This window comes from Castor canadensis, chromosome 16 (assembly GCF_047511655.1).
Source record: "Castor canadensis chromosome 16, mCasCan1.hap1v2, whole genome shotgun sequence".
NCBI classification, from domain to species: Eukaryota; Metazoa; Chordata; class Mammalia; order Rodentia; family Castoridae; genus Castor; species Castor canadensis.
This window is the reverse complement of record NC_133401.1, coordinates 15757764-15778394: the sequence shown is the minus strand read 5'-3', so window position 1 is coordinate 15778394 and position 20631 is coordinate 15757764. Positions and strand designations below refer to the sequence as shown.

At 40.6% G+C, this 20631-nt stretch overlaps 1 protein-coding gene across 5 annotated transcripts in view; it reads left to right on the top strand.

Moving 5' to 3' along the window:
* LOC109692411 (uncharacterized) overlaps positions 1-20269 on the top strand; it is a 38263-nt gene extending 17994 nt beyond the window's left edge. For all 5 annotated transcript variants that reach the window (XM_074057508.1, XM_074057507.1, XM_020172996.2 and 2 more), the window contains 3 exons: positions 630-756; positions 3370-3465; positions 10566-20269. In XM_074057508.1, the coding sequence (XP_073913609.1) occupies positions 630-756; positions 3370-3465; positions 10566-13048 (2706 nt within the window). In that variant the 3' untranslated portion in view covers positions 13049-20269. The remainder of the gene's footprint in view (positions 1-629; positions 757-3369; positions 3466-10565) is intronic.
* Positions 20270-20631: the final 362 nt, after the last annotated feature.

Sequence of the window (20631 nt, the reverse complement as noted above, 5' to 3'; positions counted from 1 at the left end):
ATGGGATGGAAGATAGAATGATAATGTTAATAAGGATAGCTAACATTTCTTGAGTACCTACTGTGTGCTTAAGTAAGTTCTTAAGTGTTTTTTATAGAGTCATTCATTTCATTTCTGGGACCCTGTGGTCTAGCCATCAGCATACAAAGGAGAGAAGAAACGTGTCAGATCCTCCACATAGTGGAGCATCTGGATAGAATACAGACATTCAGGCCCATAAGCATGGCACCAGATGTGACATAGAGGGTGAAGCACACATTTGCGCAGTGAGGGCAAGTGAGAGCCTGCGAGTTGGCAAGTTAAATAAGTGTTGTGTGCACATAAAAGGGGAAGCAGACACCTTCGGACACTGTTGGAACTAAAGTTTCTCTGGGGCAAGTGGCATTATTGATAAAATCTAGACTACTAGTCCCCAGAATGCAAGAGTTCCGGGGACTCAACTGCAGGAGTGCCATCCAAAGGCAGCCACTTACAGCACTGGGAGTTCTTTCCTGCAGTCCTTTTGGTGGATGGGAGCAGCAGCATGGAAGGCAAGCACAGCAGATGCTTCAGTTTGTCAGAGTTCCTCAGAATCCAGAGCAGCTGACCCCCCATCCACTGACATGATCTGCATGTGTTTGGTATCATAGGAGGTGGTGACCTTCAAGGACGTAGCTGTGGTCTTCAGCGAGGAGGAGCTGGGGCTGCTGGACGCTGCCCAGAGGAGGCTGTACCGCGACGTGATGCTGGAGAACTTCAGGAGCCTGCTCTCAGTGGGTGAGGACGGGTGCCCTGTGTCACTGAGGGCAGCCTCTTGGGTGTCTGTGGGCACAGATGCTTGAAGCTCTGGGAATCCTGAAACTTTCCTGAGCTCAAGTGCCTAGAGTGCAAGTCATCCCTATGCAGCACAGGATGACGTTCTGCTGCCTCTGTCCAGGCAGCTGTGAGTGGGCAGGCTGCTTCATGAATCTAGTTTAGTAAGTTCCAGCCTCTTTGCTTTTTAGGAAACCAGTGTTTAAGTCCATATTTTCTTTAACAGTGTATTTGCAAGTAACCTCAGATTTGCAGAAAATTTGCAAAAGTAAAAGAACAAGAGCACGCATGTGGCTTTTACCCAGGGTCACTGATAGTAGCATTTTGCCTCCTTTGATGTAATGTGTATGCCCACATTCTTTCTCTCACCATCTGTACTTATGCGTGCATGTGAAAATGATGCATATTCACAATGTCTTTCTGAACCATTTAGGGGAATTTACATATACCATGGGCCTTTCTCTTTTAATACTTCCGTGTGTGAGCAGAATTTGGAGGTCCCCGAGACCACCCTGAGGCTCAGCTATTATGGTCACTGTTACCATTTATTACACGGTCAGGAAACTGGTTGAGATCAGCCAAGGGAGGAGGCCCCTGGGACAGAGTCCAGGAGCAGTCAACACTTGAAGCTTCCAGTTGTCCTTCCTGTGGCTTTATGCACAGTTTTAACTCTTCCCAGCACTGATGTGTGACAGTATACATGGATCAGTGCTAACCAGGGAGGTTCACTTGGTGTTCAGGGTTTTTATTGGGGCTCAGTGTGACTGACCTTAGATCTGGGACTAGCCAGTCCCTGCAGAGACTTAGCTGATTATGCCAGGCTAAAGCCCCTACCATAAATCACAGTGTGTGATGTCTAGCATGGCCCAAGGCCTCTGGGTAAGCAAAGGGACATTCCAAGGACTTAGACATAGCTAAGCTCAGACCTGTGCTTAGACAAGGATAATCCTTAACTGGAAGTCTGTTTGCAGAAATAGGGATATTCTTTACATATCATCAGTATAGATATAATGCTTTGATTATGACTTATTCTCTCATTTTCTCCACAAAGTCAGCCATATTCCTTAAAGAACATTATTTTCCTTCCAGACAGGACCTAGAGTGTAGTTGTGTGACCTTAGCCTCCTTCAATTTGGAACATTTTCCCAGCATTTCTGTATCTTTAATGACAGTGATGTTTTTGAAGAATATTATCTTTTTTCCCCTATTTTTTTTGGTTGAGGGGCTGGGACTGGGGTTTAAAGTCAGCGCTTCATGCTTGCAAAGCAGGTGCTCTCCTGCTTGAGCCACACCTCCAGGCCCCTTATTTTCAATAGAGCATTCCTAGTGTTTCCTCACAATTAGATTCTTATGAACCACTCAGGCAGGAACATCATATAGGTGGAGTGAGTGCTTTTGAAAGTCTCACACAGATGATGTAAATTTTGGTCACCTAGTAAAGATACTGTCCACTCTCTGTACTGCATAATCACTCATAATCACGCCTTATAGCTGTAGGGCGGCACCAGTATTTCCCATTGGACCTGGCACCCAGTGATGAGTTTTGCCTTCTCTGGTCTTCACCATGGTAATTCCAAAACGGTGACTTTCTGACCTAGTGCTTCCTTCATGCTTAGCTGTCAGCCCTTGGAATCCTGCAGTAGGCAAGAGCACCCCCCAAGCTTTAATTTATTATTTGCAGAGACATGTGAGTTATTTCTTAATGGTTTATAATTGGTTACTGTAATTATTTTGATGCCAGAGTTGTTCTAAATTTGGCTCCATTAAGCTGGCTCCTGTGCCTTTATCACATGCCCTGATTATTTTAAGCACTTCCTTCCTTTGTGGCATAGCGTGATTGATGTTTGTTGCTCATCTTTTACTTTGTCCTAGCTCAGAGCTGGGGGAATGGTATTTAACACCAGGATCTGGATGCTGGGTCTCGTCATCGCCACTGTGGTCTCTCGGTTTCTTGGTCTTAGGGGGTAGAGCTAGGAAGTGTGCGAGAGAGTGCGTGTGTATGTGTGTACAGACAAGTACACATGCATACATGTAAGTATGTATAAATATGAATAGATGCTCAGTTTCATTTCAAATAAGAGAAGTTTAATTTAAAAACTTAAATATCATTTCTCACCTGTTAGACTGACAAATTAAAACTTAACTACCTTTGTTGGGCAAAGCTGTGGGGAGTAAACTATCCTCATACACTGAACGCAAGAATGAAAAACAGCACCATCCCAAGGAGGGAATCTGATGGCCAGCAAAGCCAGATCTTCACCCTTCCGCAGCAGACCTTTTCTAGGGTTCTCTCTAAAGGTATCCAAGTGCCAGACAGCATTAATCATATAATGCAGTTCATGTAAGAAAGCAGGGAAAATAAGTAAATTTGTTATATACACTTATCTTTATAAGAAGAAACACAGGAAAGAAGGGTTAATCAGAACAAATGATGTTAGTTTCTTATTAGTTGGAGGTAAGAGTGGGAGGGATGTGGAAGAAAGCCACACTTGTCTGAATATACCTTTTTTTTGGTCTAGTTTTGACAAAGTGGACATCATCAAACTTAAAATTTTTGCTCTCCTTGCCTTTTTGCAGCACAACAACCCTTCAAACCAGATCTGATAGCCCAGCTGGAGAGAGAAGAAAGGCTTTTGACTGTGGAGACAGAAGCCCAAAGAGATGGATGTTCAGGTGAGAACTATGCAGCAGAAACATAGCAGCCAGAGAGTGGCTTTTTTTTTGGCACTGGGATTTGAACTCAGGGCCTCATGCTTGGTAGCACACACTCCACCACTTGAGTCATGTCCCCCAACCATTTTTGCTTTAGTCATTTTTCAGATAGGGTCTCACACTTTTTTCCCTGTCCAGCATCAGACACGATCCTCCTACTTATGCCGCCTCCATAACTGGGGTTCCAGTATTGTTTTTTGAGATGGGATCTTACCAAATTTTTGCCTGTCTGACCTTGAATTGTGACTTATCTCTGCCTCCCAACAGAGAACTGCTTCTAAAACAAGAGACAGAACATGTCAGTTCTCTGTCTGCCTCTCCATTGGCTTTCCATTTCACAGGTGTAAAGCTCTTTGTGTGGCCTGTTAGGCTCTGTGGTATCTGCTCCTCACCCACATTTGGTTCTGCCATTCTGTCTGTTCCAGCTGCATTGTTCCACTGCCAGTCAGCCCTGCCAGCTGTGCTCTGTGTCAGGTGTCTTGACTTGCTTTTCTCCCTGCCCTGAATGAGTTGGTGAATATGTGTGTGGTCTTTTTTCCTCAGTTCACTTTCAGACAGCTAATAAGTATAGAATAGATCAGTGCATTTGAAGAACATTCCAGAATGTTGATTGCCATCCAATGTCTGAGTGTCCAATTGACCAGCTGCCCTGGGGTATTTGTAGATATGCAGCCATTATTCCTAAATGATGAGAATAGTCAGTCAACTAAAGTCAGTACCAAAAAATGATCAATGACAACATTGTAATTGGCCTTTCTCATGCAGAAATCTCCAGTGAGACACTCTTGAATTCATACTCAAGAGTATGAATTCAGCTTCTTCCCATTCTGTTCTCTCCTTTTGCCTAAATGATGTAGCCTTAGTCTTGACACAGAAAATTCAAGTTTGACATTTATATGAGCCCAAAAATTTTGGCATGTTTCTTGAGTCCTTGGGACTCTTGACATCATAAACCACTGTCACAGCCACTCCTGAGTAGGAAAACATAAAATTCAAAATGAATTAATTCACTTGTGTAATTTTTGTTTATATCTCAGCTTGGGGTCAGAGTCATACATAGTGCAGTGTGCATTCTTGAGGACAGGGCCAACAAACTTTTTCTCTGAGGGGTCAGATAGTAAATATTATAGGCTTCCCTGGCCACATACACTCTTTGTCACCTATTCTTTGTTTTTCTTACATTTAAAAAGTGTCAAAACCAGCCAGGTGCGGTGGTGTACGCATGCAGTCCCAACACTTGGGGAGCTGAGGCAGGAGAATCCCTTGAGCCCAGGAGTTTGAGAGCAGCCTGGTGACATAATGAGACCCTGACTTACACAGGGCTGGGGGCACAGCTCAACGGGTGGAACACTCGCCTAGCAAATGCAAGGCCCTGAGTTCAGACTCTAGTAGTGCCAGCAAAACAAAACAAATTCCAAACATTAAAATAAACAAACAAAAAGTTAAAACTAATGTTAGCTCATGGGCTGTGCCAAACCAAGTCAGTCATGGGGTACCAGTCTCTCTTCTAATACCATCAGTAGGAGCATGATTCCTTTTAGAATATCTTACTTAGCATTCTTACACACCATACTACTATGTTTATATATACTTTATATTTTTAATACACTACTTTTTCTCCTTCACGCATACCTTGGGGAAATCGTCCCATTCTAAGACATAACTTATTGCATAGTGTTCCAATTCATGATATAATGTCATCTTTTATCTATTTCAAATTGATAAACATTAGCTTATTTCAGTTTTAAAAGTAATACAGACAGTAGAGTAATAAAAATGCCAATCCAAATGTCCTATTACCTGGTGACTCAGATTGAGAGAGTAAAACCAGACCTCACTGAGTTTTAACTTTGGAGATGTCACCAAAGTAAACATAAGCATCCCCCATTGGCTTTCCTGCAAACTAAAGAGCTGACCTGTTCACTTGGGTGCAGAAACATTTTAAAAATCAGGATTCTTACAACCACTCTGTTGGCAGGTCTCCTCCAGAAGAAATAGCTTCGTTTGCATTTACACTGGGACAGGGGAGATGCTAATAGATAGTGGCCCCTGAAGCATTTCTTGCAAGGTTTTCCAGATCGCAGCCTGTCTTTCCCTCCCCAAGTCAGTGTTCACACCCTGCTCCCTAGACTCCCTTTTCCCATGGCAGGCAAGGGGGACTCGGGGAAGGAAAAGAGAATAACGAAGCTGTCTCCGTTCCCTTACAAAAATAGGGCATGTTATCTTTTCATCTTTATTCCCTGCAGGTTAGCTGTTAAATAAGCCACTGTTGACATGTTTGTTGACCTTCGCTCTCATTACGACGTAGTGTCTGGTTTCCAGCCAGAGAGCATTGCAGCCGGAGAAATGACATTGCCCTCTCACGCTCCCTCCATCCTGATTTGGGGACAGAGAGCGTCTTTCAAGCTAATTTCTTCCCTGTGTTTTCAGTCTACAGTTCATGTGCTCATCAGGAAACGAAGAGGTCCAAGCTTATCTGTTGATAGTTTCTGCGCTTTCACTTGGTTGATTAAGGGCTCTATACCTTCCTTACCTCTTTAGACTGTTAAAGACCATGACCCACAATATTAATTCATCTCAGAACAGAAGTCAGGATGTGTACATTACCACAGCCAAAACAAGCACTTCATGCAGAGATACCTACTCAATGAGGCACCTCTGGTATTTTCTGTCCTTTTTTGTTTGTGTGTTTGTATTATGTGTCACAATCCACTCAGCTGATCTCTAGCCTCATTCATTGCTCCCCAGCGTTAGTGCTCCTGTGCTGTTACAGGCTGCATGGTCCAGATCTCTACCCAGCTGTATCCCGGGACCTGCTTCAACAGTACGACCTGCCCCATCAGCCACTGCTCGTTGCCTTCTGTTTGTAAAGTGATAAGAAAAAGAATTTTACTTACAATAAACAGATGATTGAGAGTGCATGTCTACTTAAAGTCAAGTTGTCAACCCATGTAAGCAAAGATGGCCTGTTTCCATGGCACTGATTTGCTCATTCTAGCAGAGACAGAGTCAGCCACCCACTAGAGGCTTGCTGAGAGGAGGCCCACAGTCCCCAGGGGCTCTGGAGTGTCCTCGACGAGCTCTGCACCTCAGCACTGCTGCTTGTCCTTAGACCACCACCACACCACCGTGGGTTGCAATCTAAAGCTCCCAACTACATGGAAAGAAAACCTCCTCAACCATAGGGCCAGGCATCTCCACACTGGACAAGACATCCTTGTTCTGCAAACCAAGGGCTTCTGGAACTTTCTTTCAGCAAATTATTTCTGATTTTCTTTTCCAGTGTCATCTCTAATTATGCCCAGACCATCCCCTCTTAAGTCAGCCCTGACTTTAGTAATCTTCATCTTTCAAGTGTAGTAAGATACTCCCTGCAGTTTTTCTGGTGTTTTATTCTATTTTGTTTTGGTAATTTGCTGCTTCCAGCTATATCTAATCTGCTAAACTTTTTGGGATAGTATTTGGCCAGTTTTGATTTTCTCCACAGGAAGAGACTAGAAAGCAGCTCCTTTTTTGCCTCAGAAATTCTACCCAAATCCATAAATACTGAACCCCAAAACTTAGCTCCACTGAGAGGAAGTGCTCCTCCTCACCAGGGTGCACGTTTACCTTCTTTTATTATTATTATTATTATTTTGGCAGTACTAGGATTTGAACTCAGGGCTCGTGCTTGCTAGGAAGGCACTCTACAAATGGAGCCACTCTGCCAGCCCTGTTTTGTGTTGGGTGTTTTCAATATAGGGTCTTGCTTTTTTTGCCAGGGGTGGGCTTTGAACTGTCATCCTCCTGATCTCTGCCGTCTGAGTAGCTAGGATTACAGGTGTGAGCCACCGGCACCTGGCATGTTCAACTTCTTGTCAGCAAGTCCTCACAGCCCATTTTTCTGCTTTTTGAAGGAGTGCTGATCACATCTCGGTTATTGTTCCTGTTTATATTCCTGTCTGCAGTCCAGGCTCTTAGAAAGTTAGGACAGAATGACAGCTCTAAGGCAGATAGCAGAATTGTGAGGTGACACTTCAGATGCTTCGGGAGGCATCCTGTGAGATTTTAATTTCTCTCAACTGCTACAGAGAAGCTTTCACAGGCTTATTACCAAGATCAACTTGATGTGCACAGGCCTGTGCATGTACATCCCTCACCACGGATGTACGCACGAACATGCATACATGCATGCGCCAGAGTTCCACAGTCCATTCATGTAATTCTGATGACCCTTCTGTGTCCTGAGGGATCCTGAGGCTGGTTCCACCACTTGGGCACCTTTAGGAATCCAGGAGAGGATCTTCCTCTTTGATTAAGACTTTAGTATTTCCAGAATGAACAGTGAGCTCTTTCAGTGTGGCAGCTTTCCTAGTTGATTGCACTGTTGCTAATCAATTTTTATAAATGTCTTGAGTTTCTTGTAGGCCAGAATTCTCCACAGTGTTTTTCTTTTGGCAGTACTAGGGTTTGAACTCGGGGCCTTGGGTTTGCCAGGCAAGTGCTCTACTACTTGAACCATGCCCCAGCCCTTTTCCAGCAGTTCTTTAAACAGTCTTTCGCAGACATTATTTCTTTTACTCTGATCTCCTTCTCTGACCCAAATTGACAGTCTCTCCTCACAGTGAAAAGGAACAGGCAAGAGGTTGGTGTTTTTCTAAGAAAGTCCATAAGGAATCCTCATCTTTAATTCTGCATCTTTTAGGGTATAGTTAATAGGCACTGAACAAAGAAGCTTCCCATTTTTATCCATAGTCCTGAGACTGTTGTTAGCAGCCATTTCCTTCATTAATTTTTATTCCTTTATGACTTAATTTGAATATCAAACACCACTGTATTAATAGTTGCAGTGATTTTAACTTTATATGTTAACTTTAACTGAATTTTAAGTTTTTTTTTTCTGGTGGTATTGGAGTTTGAACTCAGGGCCTCACACTTGCTAGGCAGGTGCTCTACCAGTTGAACCACTACTGCAGTCCTAAGTTTTAACTTTTAACTCAACTTTTGATAAATATTTTGCGATATCTTACATGTGCTAATCAGAGGTTGACCTAGCATTAAAATCCTTTGACATGATTTCTTTTTAGTAGAAAGTGTTAGGGCTGGTAGAGTGGCTCAAGTAGTACAGTGCCTGCTTTGCAAGTGCAAGACCCTGAATGCAACCCCCATTCCACCAAATAAAGTTCTACATTTGCATCAACTAACTTCAGATATAAGATATGCATAAAATAATATGTTGCCAATGAAATATGACAAATCTAATTTTTAACTTCCACATGTGTAGTCAGTTTTTTTCTTAGAATTTCTAGATAACTTGTGATCACCTTTATGCATAATTGTTGTGACAACTGATCTCAGGCTGTGATAGGCAGGCTCATTATTAAGGGAGGCTTTGTTTTCTGCACTGTACTTCCTCTGCCCTCAACCGCACAAGACTGTTCTTGTTTTCACATGTCTTATGTCCCTGGGGACTGAGTTAAAACTGTGACTCTAAAAGTTGGGGACAGGCCAGGATATATAGGTAAGATTTTGCTGAAGAAAAATACACTAATTTAAAGTAGCCTTTAAAAGACTCAACCCATAAGTCCTGCCTCTGGGTCTTTTAGGTCATTTGCTTTCATTTCACCAAGAGGCTCTTGTGACCTTTGCTTTCCCACCAGCACCAGCACCAGCACCCTGAGTGCAGCCTAAGCCCTTGGAAAACCCTTCAACATCCAGCAAAATTGCCATTACCAGTTTCTTTCCTACTAAGAGTAACTCTGGTCTGTTGAGTGAGAATGATTCAAACTATGATTTATTCACCAATCAATGTTTATTGAACAATGACTTCACCAGGTTGTGTAAGGCAGTGCACACCCCAAAGTGCTTGTCCTTGTGGGTAACACACTCCAGTGTGGAGAGACCAGCACAAACAAGTAAGGAGGAATTGCTGTGTGAGACTAACACTCCTAAGAATACTCCTTTTCAACACCTTAGACACTTAATGTACTGTCAAGTGTTAGAAGAGCATGTGTCATTAATTCAGCCATTTAACCATTTGTCCTTAGGGAGGACACCTCTCACCAGCACGGAAAGGTCTGATGTCTACTTCTTCTACCCACTTCTACCCACGTCATGCCTTTCTTCAACTCTTCTCTAGTGCTTCAGACTCCCTGACATTGAAGAATTTTCCAGTAAAACGATGCAGGACAAAGCCAGTGTGCACTGAGCTTTGTGCATGGCTGATGGAGGAGGAGTCACTGAAAGGACACTTTACAGGCCATGCTTACTTTCCTTAGCCTCTAGGATTTTTTTCTTTTTTCTGATGCCTTTTGAGTTGAATCCTGTAACAACAGTGAATTAGGGGAGCTTATTATTCTTATGAAGATAAATAGCTCATTTGAGACAAGCTGTATGATGGCTCAAGCATAGGTTAGCATCTGTGTTTACCTATTTTTTTTTTTTTTGTGTGTGGTGATGGGGATTGACCTCAGGGCTTTACACATGCTAGGTAAGCACAGCTCCAATCTTGTTTATCTTTTTTGTTTTTTGTGGTACTAGTGTTTGAACTCGGCCTTGTGCTTGCTAGGTGGGTGCTCTATCACTTGAGCCCTGCCCCCAGCTTAGTGCATTTACACACTTCTCTTGCAGAGAAGCGTAAACATTACCATGCCCATGTGCCATAAAAAAGAAAAGTTAGAATCCAGACAGAAAGCCTTTGTCCACTTGCAACTACATTCTTTCAAACTTGAGAATATCCTCTTCTCTTTTCTCCTTCTTATCTCCCGGCAACCCATGATAGATCCATGATATTATCTGTTTATAGTTTGCTAGATCTTTTGAACAGGACCACCATAGTTGCTGCCTGTGTTGTGCTATAAAACCCTGATTTTGAGGCATCCAGATAGCCTGAATTTTTGAGAGCCTGCTTATCCACAAAGTGTAGCCAAAGAAACAGCAGTTTTCTAAGTATTTTTAGAAGTAGTGACATGAATTTTCCTCTGGTTCATTCAAGTTTCATGTTATGACCTAGGTGTAAAATCTTGAAACATCTGAATAAAACATTCACTGTGTACTTGTCTGAATTCTCTTTATCCTCACAGGAAGCAACAATCAAAGTAATGTGGAGAGTATTCAAGACGTGGGATTAAGTTCCCTTTCTCCCAAAGAGCTCTCCTTCTGTCAGAGCTGGCAGCAAGGTGCAGGCAGGTTAACTACTTGTCAAGATTCCATGAAAAACTTTCTGGGTAAGGACTTTGAGTTTCAAAGCCAAGGTGATTCTCCCTGCCAGATTTGGGCAGGCTTTCCAATTCAGATTTCCGAAGATGGGAACTATATATTGCCTCATCTTGGGGATCATTCCAGTTGTATAACAAACCAAGAGTATTCATCTCTGAGAGCCCAGCAGGCCTGGAGGAAAACGTGTCTGGTGGAGTCACAGAGTTGTCAGTGTAAATGTCATCAACTTTCCATGAGAAATAATGTCTGTAGCTGTAATGGTGTCAGTTGGATCTCACATCACAGTGGTAATCTGGGAGCACACAGAAGTGGAAATGGCTACAGTTTCCATGATTGCCAAGAAGACATCATGAAGGAATTGTTACTTAATCAGGACTCGATTAGAACTGGGCAGAAGCCCTGCTCACGCACTGAGTTTAGAAGACCCTTCACCAATGACCACAGCTCTGAAGTCCATCAGCAGTTCTGCTTAGCAGGGAAGCCCCATACATGCACTCCATTCGAAAAGGGCTGTAGTTGCAGGCCAGTTCTTCACATCTGTCATAATGTTGAGAGAGGAGAGGAAGACGTTGTCAAGGATTCTCATCTGCAGTCCCATTGGAGCTCAGATGCAAAGGGGAAACCATGCAGATGTGGTGAGGATGGTGAGAATGTCAGTCAGGATTCCTCTCTTACTCGTGGACTCACCCGCACAGGAGAACTGCCCCAGGGGTGCAGTATTGATGAGAAAGCCTTCAGCTATAGATTAGACCTTAGCAGTATTTTTAGGGGTACTAGGGAAAACCCTCCCAACAAATATGAGAATGAGAATGTTTTCAATCTGAGTTCATTTCTTCAGGTTCATCAGAAAACTCACACTGAGGAGAAACTATACCCAGGTGTGGAGTGTGGGAAGGGTTTCATTTGTAGTTCTAATCTTAACATTCTGCAGGGAGTTCACATGGAAGAGAATCCCTATAGTTCTGAGGAATTTGGTAATGACTTCAGCCTGTCCTCAGAGTTTCAGGATTTTCAGATGGTCCACTCCAGGGAGCAGTCATATAAACGTTATGTATGCAGCAACAGCTTCAGTCGAAATTCCTATATTCAAAACCAGCAGAAAATTCACATTAGAGAAAAACCTTACAAAGAGTGTGGGAATGGCTTCAACTGGAATTCAAAACTTAAAGATCACCCACGAGTCCACACTGGACAGAAGCCATACAAATGCAACATGTGTGGCAAGGGCTTCAGCCATAGATCGGTTCTTAATGTTCATCAGAGAGTCCACACAGGAGAGAAACCCTATAAATGTGAAAAGTGTGATAAGGGCTTCAGTCGGAGTTCATACCTGCAGGCCCACCAGAGAGTTCACACTGGAGAGAAACCATACAAATGTGAGGAGTGTGGGAAGGGCTTCAGTCGGAATTCCTATCTTCAAGGCCATCAGAAAGTTCACACTGGAGAGAAACCATATAAGTGTGAACAGTGTGGTAAGGGCTTCAGTCGGAGTTCACACCTTCAAGGCCACCAGAGAGTTCACACTGGAGAAAAACCATTCAAATGTGAGGAGTGTGGGAAGGGCTTCAGTTGGAGCTTTAATCTTCAAATTCATCAGCGGGTTCACACAGGAGAAAAACCCTACAAATGTGGAGAGTGTGGGAAAGGCTTCAGCAAGGCCTCTACTCTTCTGGCCCATCAGAGAGTCCACACAGGAGAGAAGCCCTACCAGTGTGATGAATGTGGTAAGAGCTTCAGTCAGAGATCATACCTTCAAAGCCATCAGAGCGTCCACTCTGGAGAGAGGCCATATATATGTGAGGTGTGTGGGAAGGGCTTCAGTCAGAGAGCATATCTACAAGGTCACCAGAGAGTCCACACTAGAGTGAAACCATATAAGTGTGAGATGTGTGGAAAGGGCTTTAGTCAGAGTTCACGCCTTGAAGCCCACCGGAGGGTCCACATAGGAGGGAAACCATACAAATGTGAGATGTGCACCAAGGGCTTTAGTGAGAGTTCCCGCCTTCAGGCACACCAGAGGATCCATGCAGAAGGGAGACCTTATAAATGTGAACAGTGCGGTAAGGGTTTCAGTGGGTACTCAAGTCTTCAAGCCCACCACAGGGTGCACACTGGGGAGAAACCATACAAATGTGAGGTGTGTGGTAAGGGCTTCAGTCAGAGATCAAACCTCCAAGCTCATCAGAGAGTCCACACAGGAGAGAAGCCCTACAAATGCGATACTTGTGGCAAGGGTTTCCGTTGGAGCTCAGGTCTTCTGATTCATCAGAGAGTCCATAGCAGTGATAAATTCTATAAAAGTGAGGCATACAGTAAGGGCTATCCTTTGTCAGAGGATCTGCATTGAAACAAAGGTGTGAATGGGTGTTCTGGTTTCTTTTGAGGTCCTCAAGCAGAAACAGGTTATCCAGTCACCAGAGTTTATTTACTAGAAAAAAAAAAGGGTTTTTAAAAAATGAAAATGTAATTTTTCTATCCAACTTCAACATTTAGGATGATTCAGAGACCACAGGCCAGGGGACTTTTTCTTCTTTTTTTTTTTCTTTCAAAACTTGACTATGCCTTTGCACACAAGCCAGGATTTAAAAACATAAATATGGTCCAGGACTTAACAAAAATAGAATGGCAAACATGCCCAACTCATGTCCACCACAGTACAAGCCTGATGACACACAGGGCTTCGTTCATGGCTGGGGTTACAAACCATCACATTTCAGAACTCGAAATAGTTATTCAGTACTTTTTATAAAATGAATAAAAGTATGGAAAGGTATAATTAAAAACTTCAATTAAGTTCATTTCAAAACTCATTTAAATTGGATTTGGAGGCTGAATCTTGCAAATAGTTTTACTGCAAGTAAATAAATATTTGAGATGTAGAACATAGCAGTTTTGAAATCTGAATCAACATAAATTTGATTGAATCAACATAAATTTGGTTGTAGCCCTATTGGGATTGGTTCCTATTCTTTGTCCTATCTAAAGCAGAAATGTACTGAATTGCTTAAAATTTGCTCTCTTTTTACACAATATAATACCAATTTAAGTTTAGCTTTGTGTGTGTGTGTGTGTGTGTGTGTGTGTGTGTGTGCCTGCGCACATAGACGTGCACTTTAAATGGCAGTATAAACTGATAAAGTTTCTGGCTAACTTTGAAATAATAGAATGCTGCATTTTACATGGGTGAGTTTTTATTCTGCCTGTGTGTTAAAGCAGAGTTTTCCTGTAACATTTAGAAAGTGTCAGAAGTGGTTACTGATGACAAATACTTTTTAATAAATATCAAAGTCGTAGTGCTTGGTTTTTAATCTCCACAGTTACATTCAAGTCCAGTTGTTCTGAGTGATTTCTAAGTGTAGCCTATTCCATTTAAAGAAATCCAAATCTTCTTAGGCAGGGACAATGGCGAGTTTGAAGGACTTCAGGTTCTCCATCCCTGTTATTTTTTCACTCACATTGGAAAAATCTTAAGAATTTGAAAGCATTTTGTCAAATGTTTGATTACTAGGATAGTGACACCACATGGTTGCTAGTCTACCTTCTCTTTGTTGGTGGGAGTGAAAAATACAAGCTCATATTTGTCAGTATCTGCATGTACGGTCTCACATCACCTAACCACAGGGTCGCATTCTGAGAAGTGTGTTTCAGGGCACTTGCATTGTTGTGTGAACAACATAGTATACTTAACACAAACTAAGATGTTCACAACATAACTGTGATATCATTTTAGGGGACTGGCATAATACATGCAGTCATTGCAATGTTACGTGGTGCATGACTGTGTCAAGGTGTAAACTGTGCACGCCCCATCTGGAAATCATAGAATAACAATTTGTGATTAAGCAGTTGTAACAGAAAGGATTATACAATGAAGGCAATTTTTAAAACTGGAAATAATCTGCCAATAGGAATTTGGAAAACTTTATATTTCTGTACTGTGGAGCTACAGGAAGTATGGAATAGATCTGAAATGACACCATGAAATATGCATGGTACAGGACCATGCATATTTAGTGAAAAATGTGGATCATACCTTTACAATATTCCAGTTAAGATAGCTACATCTGTCTTTTCACACTTATTAATATGTTAAAGATTATGCAGCATTATGAGTACAATAGTTTGATAAGCAGAGTTTTGGCATAGTTTTTTCTTTTTTGTAATTTATAATGAACTGTGAAAGCCAGGCAGTCCTGTAATCCCTGTACTTGGGATGCCAAGGCAGGAGAACCATGAGTTTGAGGCCAGCCTGGACTACATAGTGAGACTATGTTTCAAAGCAATAAACAAAATTATAATGAACATTTACCAGTTTTATCAAAGTAATGAGTAACTGCTGAGCTTATATTTTAGAACTTATAGAATTTATGCTTTAGAACTCCTGACATGGCTGCTCTATTTTATTATATGGCATTATGGCCTAAATTAAAGAATAAAACCCCTGAAGTTAATTTTCAAATGTTCTTAGTTTTTTTGAAGATAAAAATAAATTAGGTCTGTCTGTGAATTTCTTTAGTTCTCATTGTTGTAGCCTAGGATGTCCAGGTGTAATTCAGTAGTGTAAGTTGATGTATCACAGTTTTTTGTGTCAGCTTTCCACTAAGGTGGGCAAGGCACTGGCTTAACCTGGCCTGTAAGGTACTAGCTCAGTCGCACAGTATGCTGAGTAATCCAGGGATTCTCAAAAAGGCCAAAAAAAAGTATGGTCAACATAGCTGAGAAAAGTGTCAGAGAACCTGCATATTGGTCAATAGAAATCACCCAAACTAAAACACAAAAGCAAAAGGTGCAAAGAAAACAAGAGAACACCCCAGAATTGGATAACTGTGTAGTATCTAGTATACTGATGTAATTGGAAACTCAGGGTAGAGAGAATAGGAAGAAAAGATATTTGAAGATGAAAAGGCTGAAAATTAAAAAAAAACAACAACAACAAAACAAAAAACCAAAGAACTCACATAGATTCAAGAATCTAAAAAAATTCAGGCAAGATTTAAAGCAACTAGGAAATGACAGACACATTACGGACTAACAGCTGAAAGTGTACAATGCTAAAAAAAATTGGTGGCAGGGAAAAACGGATGAGAAAAGCAGCAACTTCTCATCAGAAACCATGCAAGCAGAAGACAATGGAGTGACATCTTTAACATTTTGAAACAATCACTGTTAATCAAAAATTCTAAGCCCAATAGAAAACATATTTCTAAAAGTATGCAGAATGAAGACATTTTCAGATGTACAGAAGCTGATATAATTCAGTACTAGCAGATCTGCACTACAAGAAATAATAAGTAGGAATGATGGAACAGATCAGATCAAGTGGTAGAGCACCTGCCTAGCAAGTGTGAGGTCCAGAGTTCAACCCCCCAGTACCACCAAAAAAAGAGAAATATTAAAAGGATGTCTACCATCTGGAAAAATACCATATCACAATAGTCTTGGATCTACCAAAAGAAATAATCGAAAATAGCTAAAATGAAGGTAAGTACAAAATAGCTTATAAAATATGCTAAACACTCTTAAAGTACAATTCACAAAGCAAAGGTAAGGGGCTGGCAGAGAGGCTCAAGTCATAGAGCTCCCGCCTAGCAAGGATGAGGCCCTGAGTTTGTACCCCAGTATTGCTCCCCCCATAAAAACAAGCAAAGATAAGAATGAGGACTTAGTTTGTAACATATGCAAAAAATGTAAAAATACTACAGGACAGGGGGGATAGAAGTTGGAAGTATATAGTTATATTCTGCACATTGCATGATATTTGAAGGTATACTATGAAAAAATATACATGTTTATTTTAAGCCTTGGAGGAACTAACAAATTTTTAAGTGGTGTGACTCATAAACCAAGAGTAGGGGTAAAATAGAACTATAAAAATTACTTAAACCAAAAGCAGACAGAGAATGAAAGAAAGACAAATGGTACAAATAAAACAATTTTCATGATGAAAATTTTCAAATTTTCATTGGTTCAAATCCAATGATGTCAATAATTACATTAAATGTAAATGTAAACATGACACTTAACACAGAGATTGTCAAGAGTGGATAGAAAAACAGCCTGATTATGTGCTATATGCTGTTTTCTACAAGTAATCTTTTAAAAATACAAATATGTTAAAAGTCTAAGGACAGAAAAAGGCATACTATATCAAAACCAATCTAAAGAAAGCTGCATTAATATTAACAAAGTCATATCATGGAACGTCACCAGCCATACACCAGGAGGAGACAATCCTAAATGTGTATATACAGGGCTTCAAGATGCACAAAGCAAAAGCTGATAGAAAACCACAATTACAGTGGAGAACTCAGTACTCTTCTCTTAGTAACTGATTAAAACAAGGAAACAGAAAACCAGGAAGGATGTACAAGACTTGAATAAAAGATGACTTGTTTGACACTTAGAGGACATTTCATCCAGTGATGATTGAATACATATTCCAGTGTTGGCTTCAAGTATATTTGTAGCATTCACCAAAATAAATGTGCTGGGGCATAAAATAAATCATACCAAGTTTAAAAGTCATGCAAAGCATTACTCTGACCAAAATGGAATTAAACTAGATTTCTAGAAACTTTCCACCCATAGACAACACAAAATGTTATTAAAACTGCAAAATTTCCCACTTCCAAATATTTGAAAGTTCAGCAGCCTGTTTCTAAGTAAGGTCTGTGTTAATGAGAAAATAAGAAATGTGAAAATAAGGGCTGGTGGAGAGGCTCAAGTGGTAGAGTGCCTGCCTAGCAAGCCTGAGGCCCTGAAATCAGACCTTAGTGCTGCCAAAAAAATTATTCAACAAAAATGTGAAAATAACATGAATTCAAATGATAACAGTGTATCAAAATCTGTGGGATGCAGCTACAGAAATTCTTGGAGGGAGATTGATAACATTGAATGAACGTGGTAGAAATCATGAAAGTTCTGAAATTAGTTATCAAAACTTCCACCACGAAGAGCAAATTAAGCCCCAGGAAAGCGGAAGAAATAAAAAGGCAGAAATCAATGAAAGCAACAATAGAATGTGAACAGAGAAAATCAGTGAAGCCAAAAGTTGATTCTTTGAAAAAATTAATAAAAATGAAAACATTTCTAAGCAGACTGATTAAAAACAAGGGAAGCCACAAATTACCAGTACCAACAATAAAGTAGTCACCGTAGATCCCTTGATACCAATAAACATTAGGGACTTACATTAGGGAACATTAGGAAGATGACATTTTGTCAGTTAGGCAAAGAGTTTTTTCTTTAACATGATCCATATAAGGAAATTTGATAAAGTTGACTTCAGCAAAATTAAAAAAAAATCAAAACAACTCCTTAAAAGACACTTAAGAAAGTATGAAAGTTTCAGGCTGGAAGAAAATATTCATCAAAAAAAAGACTTGTGTTCAAAATATATAACACATAAAGAACTCTCCAAGAGTTCCAAGAACTCTCAAGAAAACAACCCAATAAAAAAAAAGGGCTTAAAAAAACTAATAATCGAGGCCAGCATGGGCAAATAGCAAGATTCCACCTCAACTAATTAGCTGGGTGTGGTGCTTCACAAATGTAATCCCAGCTACATGGCAGGCATAAGTAGGAGGATTGCAGTCTAGGCTCACCCAGGCAGAAAATGTGGGACTCTTAAAAAGAAAAATAACTAAAGCAAAAAGGGCTGGAAGTCCTTCCAGTATGGAAGTTTCCTGATGCTTCCTATCAAGTATGAAGCCCGAGTGCAAACGCCAGAAGCACTGAATTAATTGAGAGTTTTTAAAATAGGCACACATTTTAAACACTGGCACTTCACCAGTGAACACGTGTAGATGTCACAAAGCACAAGGTATTATGCTGAATGTCACTAGTCACTAGGGAAATGCAAATTAAAGCCACATTGAAGTAGGATTGCACACCTATTAGAATGGCCTTGAAAAAACAGGACAATACCGAGTGTGAACAAGAATGCAGGGCAAACTGCTCCCAGACACTGTTGTAGAAATGTAAAATATTACAACCTCTTTAGGTCACAGTATGACCTAAAGATAAACTTTGTAAACTTTGTCACCAAGTTTATCTATCACATGCTTTTAATGGCTGCACAACGTGCTATGTTTGTGTACTAACTTTTACTTCATTGGCATCCTACTGATGAATGTTTTACCTTACTAAAAAGCAGTGTAAAGAAAGAAAAATGTACACCCCCAAAAATTGTTTTTTTCAATTTTCCTATTAACTCCTGAAGCAACACAAATTAACCTATTGCCACAGCAAACTTGGATGAATCATAGTTCTTGCACAACAGATATTAATGATTAAAAGGATATGAGCAAAAATCACATGCAAATGTAGCTTTCCTCTCAGGAAAGCCTTATAAAGCAGTTTCCCCACTGTCCTGATCCTGTACTGGAATGTACTTTTGGAGGCTAACAGATGCACACTGCAAATGTGAGTCAATATTTGTCCAAATCTGGCCCAGATATACAATTCCTTTTGAAAGAGGCCTGAAATGATGGATCATAGCTTTGTAATTATGCACTGACAAGTGTTTGAGCTTCAGATGAACAGATGGACATGCACCACGTGTATGATGCATGCCAGCTCAGAGGAAGCTGTTTGGGAACTCGGATTTTTATATTTGATTACTCATTCATGTAGGGATAAAGAAGTTACATAACTGATTATTCTTTGCACAAACCATATTCTATGTGTACATAAATTCTAAGTTTATTGGTAGTGGGCAATTTGAATAGATCAGATATACACAGTTAAACATTAAATTGAAAATGAGAACTTTTTCATTGTCTTCAGCCTACTAAATGTGTGTGTGTTGGTGTGATTGATGTCATAGTTGCTTAGGTATCTCTAGGGAAAAAGGTAGTGAACCATAGGGCTGCTACTATTTTCTTCCCTTGTCTCTAGAAGAAAATTGTAGAAGTAGGATTTCTGGGTTCAAAGATAATTTTTTTTGGCAATACTGGTGTTTGAACTCTGGGTCTCATCCTTGCTAGGCAGGCACTCTATCACACGAGCCACTCTGCCAGCCTATCTTTGTGTTGGGTATTTTAGAGATAGGTTGTCAGGAAGTATTTGCCCAGGCTGGCCTGGAGCCATGATTCTCCTGATCTCTGCTTCCTGAGTAGCTAGGATTACAGGTGTGAGTCACCAGCACCTGGCTCAAAGATGCTTTAAATTTAACATTTACCACTTTTTGAAAAGTACATAAGATGATCCACATCCTTACCTGTCATGGATATCAATCTTTTATCACATAAGGGTGATCTGCCCTCCTCTCCTTGTCTGTCCCCAGAAAATTAAACCCATTTCTGAAGAATACCAAATCATTAGAACTTTCACAGTTTTTCATATTTAATATCTGAAATTCAAAAGATTACCAGGTTTTCTAGGAATAAGGACCAAGTGAGCCAAACCCGAAGTTGGGTGATTAAAGTACTGTGGTTATCTGATAGACTCTGGAATGATGACATTCATTAAACTTTCAAAGAAAACAAAGAGAAAGTTTTGTGAGAGGGTTTGGATCCATACAAATCATAGAACCAAAAATGCGATAACTAAAATTAGATTAAATAGGTATGGGCTGGGGGTCTGGCTCAAGTGTTTTGAGTGCCTGCCTAGGTCTCACATTCAAACTCCAGCACCACAAAAATTAAATAGATATATGCATATAATAGTAAATTAAATAGAATTTATGCTCTCTTGTCTCAATGACTCATAGTTCTAGAGAGTTAATAGCTCAATAACTTGAGCTTCTACTTGGTAGACAATGTGTCTTAAAATGCAGTTCTTGTACTGGTAGTGTTTCCAGAACAAATGAACAACCACAATGTAGAAGTTTTGATGGAGAGAGACTTTTTTTTGGTGGGATTGGGGTTTGAACTCAGGGCTTCATGCTTGCAAAGCAGGCACTCTACCACTTGAGCCACCCTTCACTCC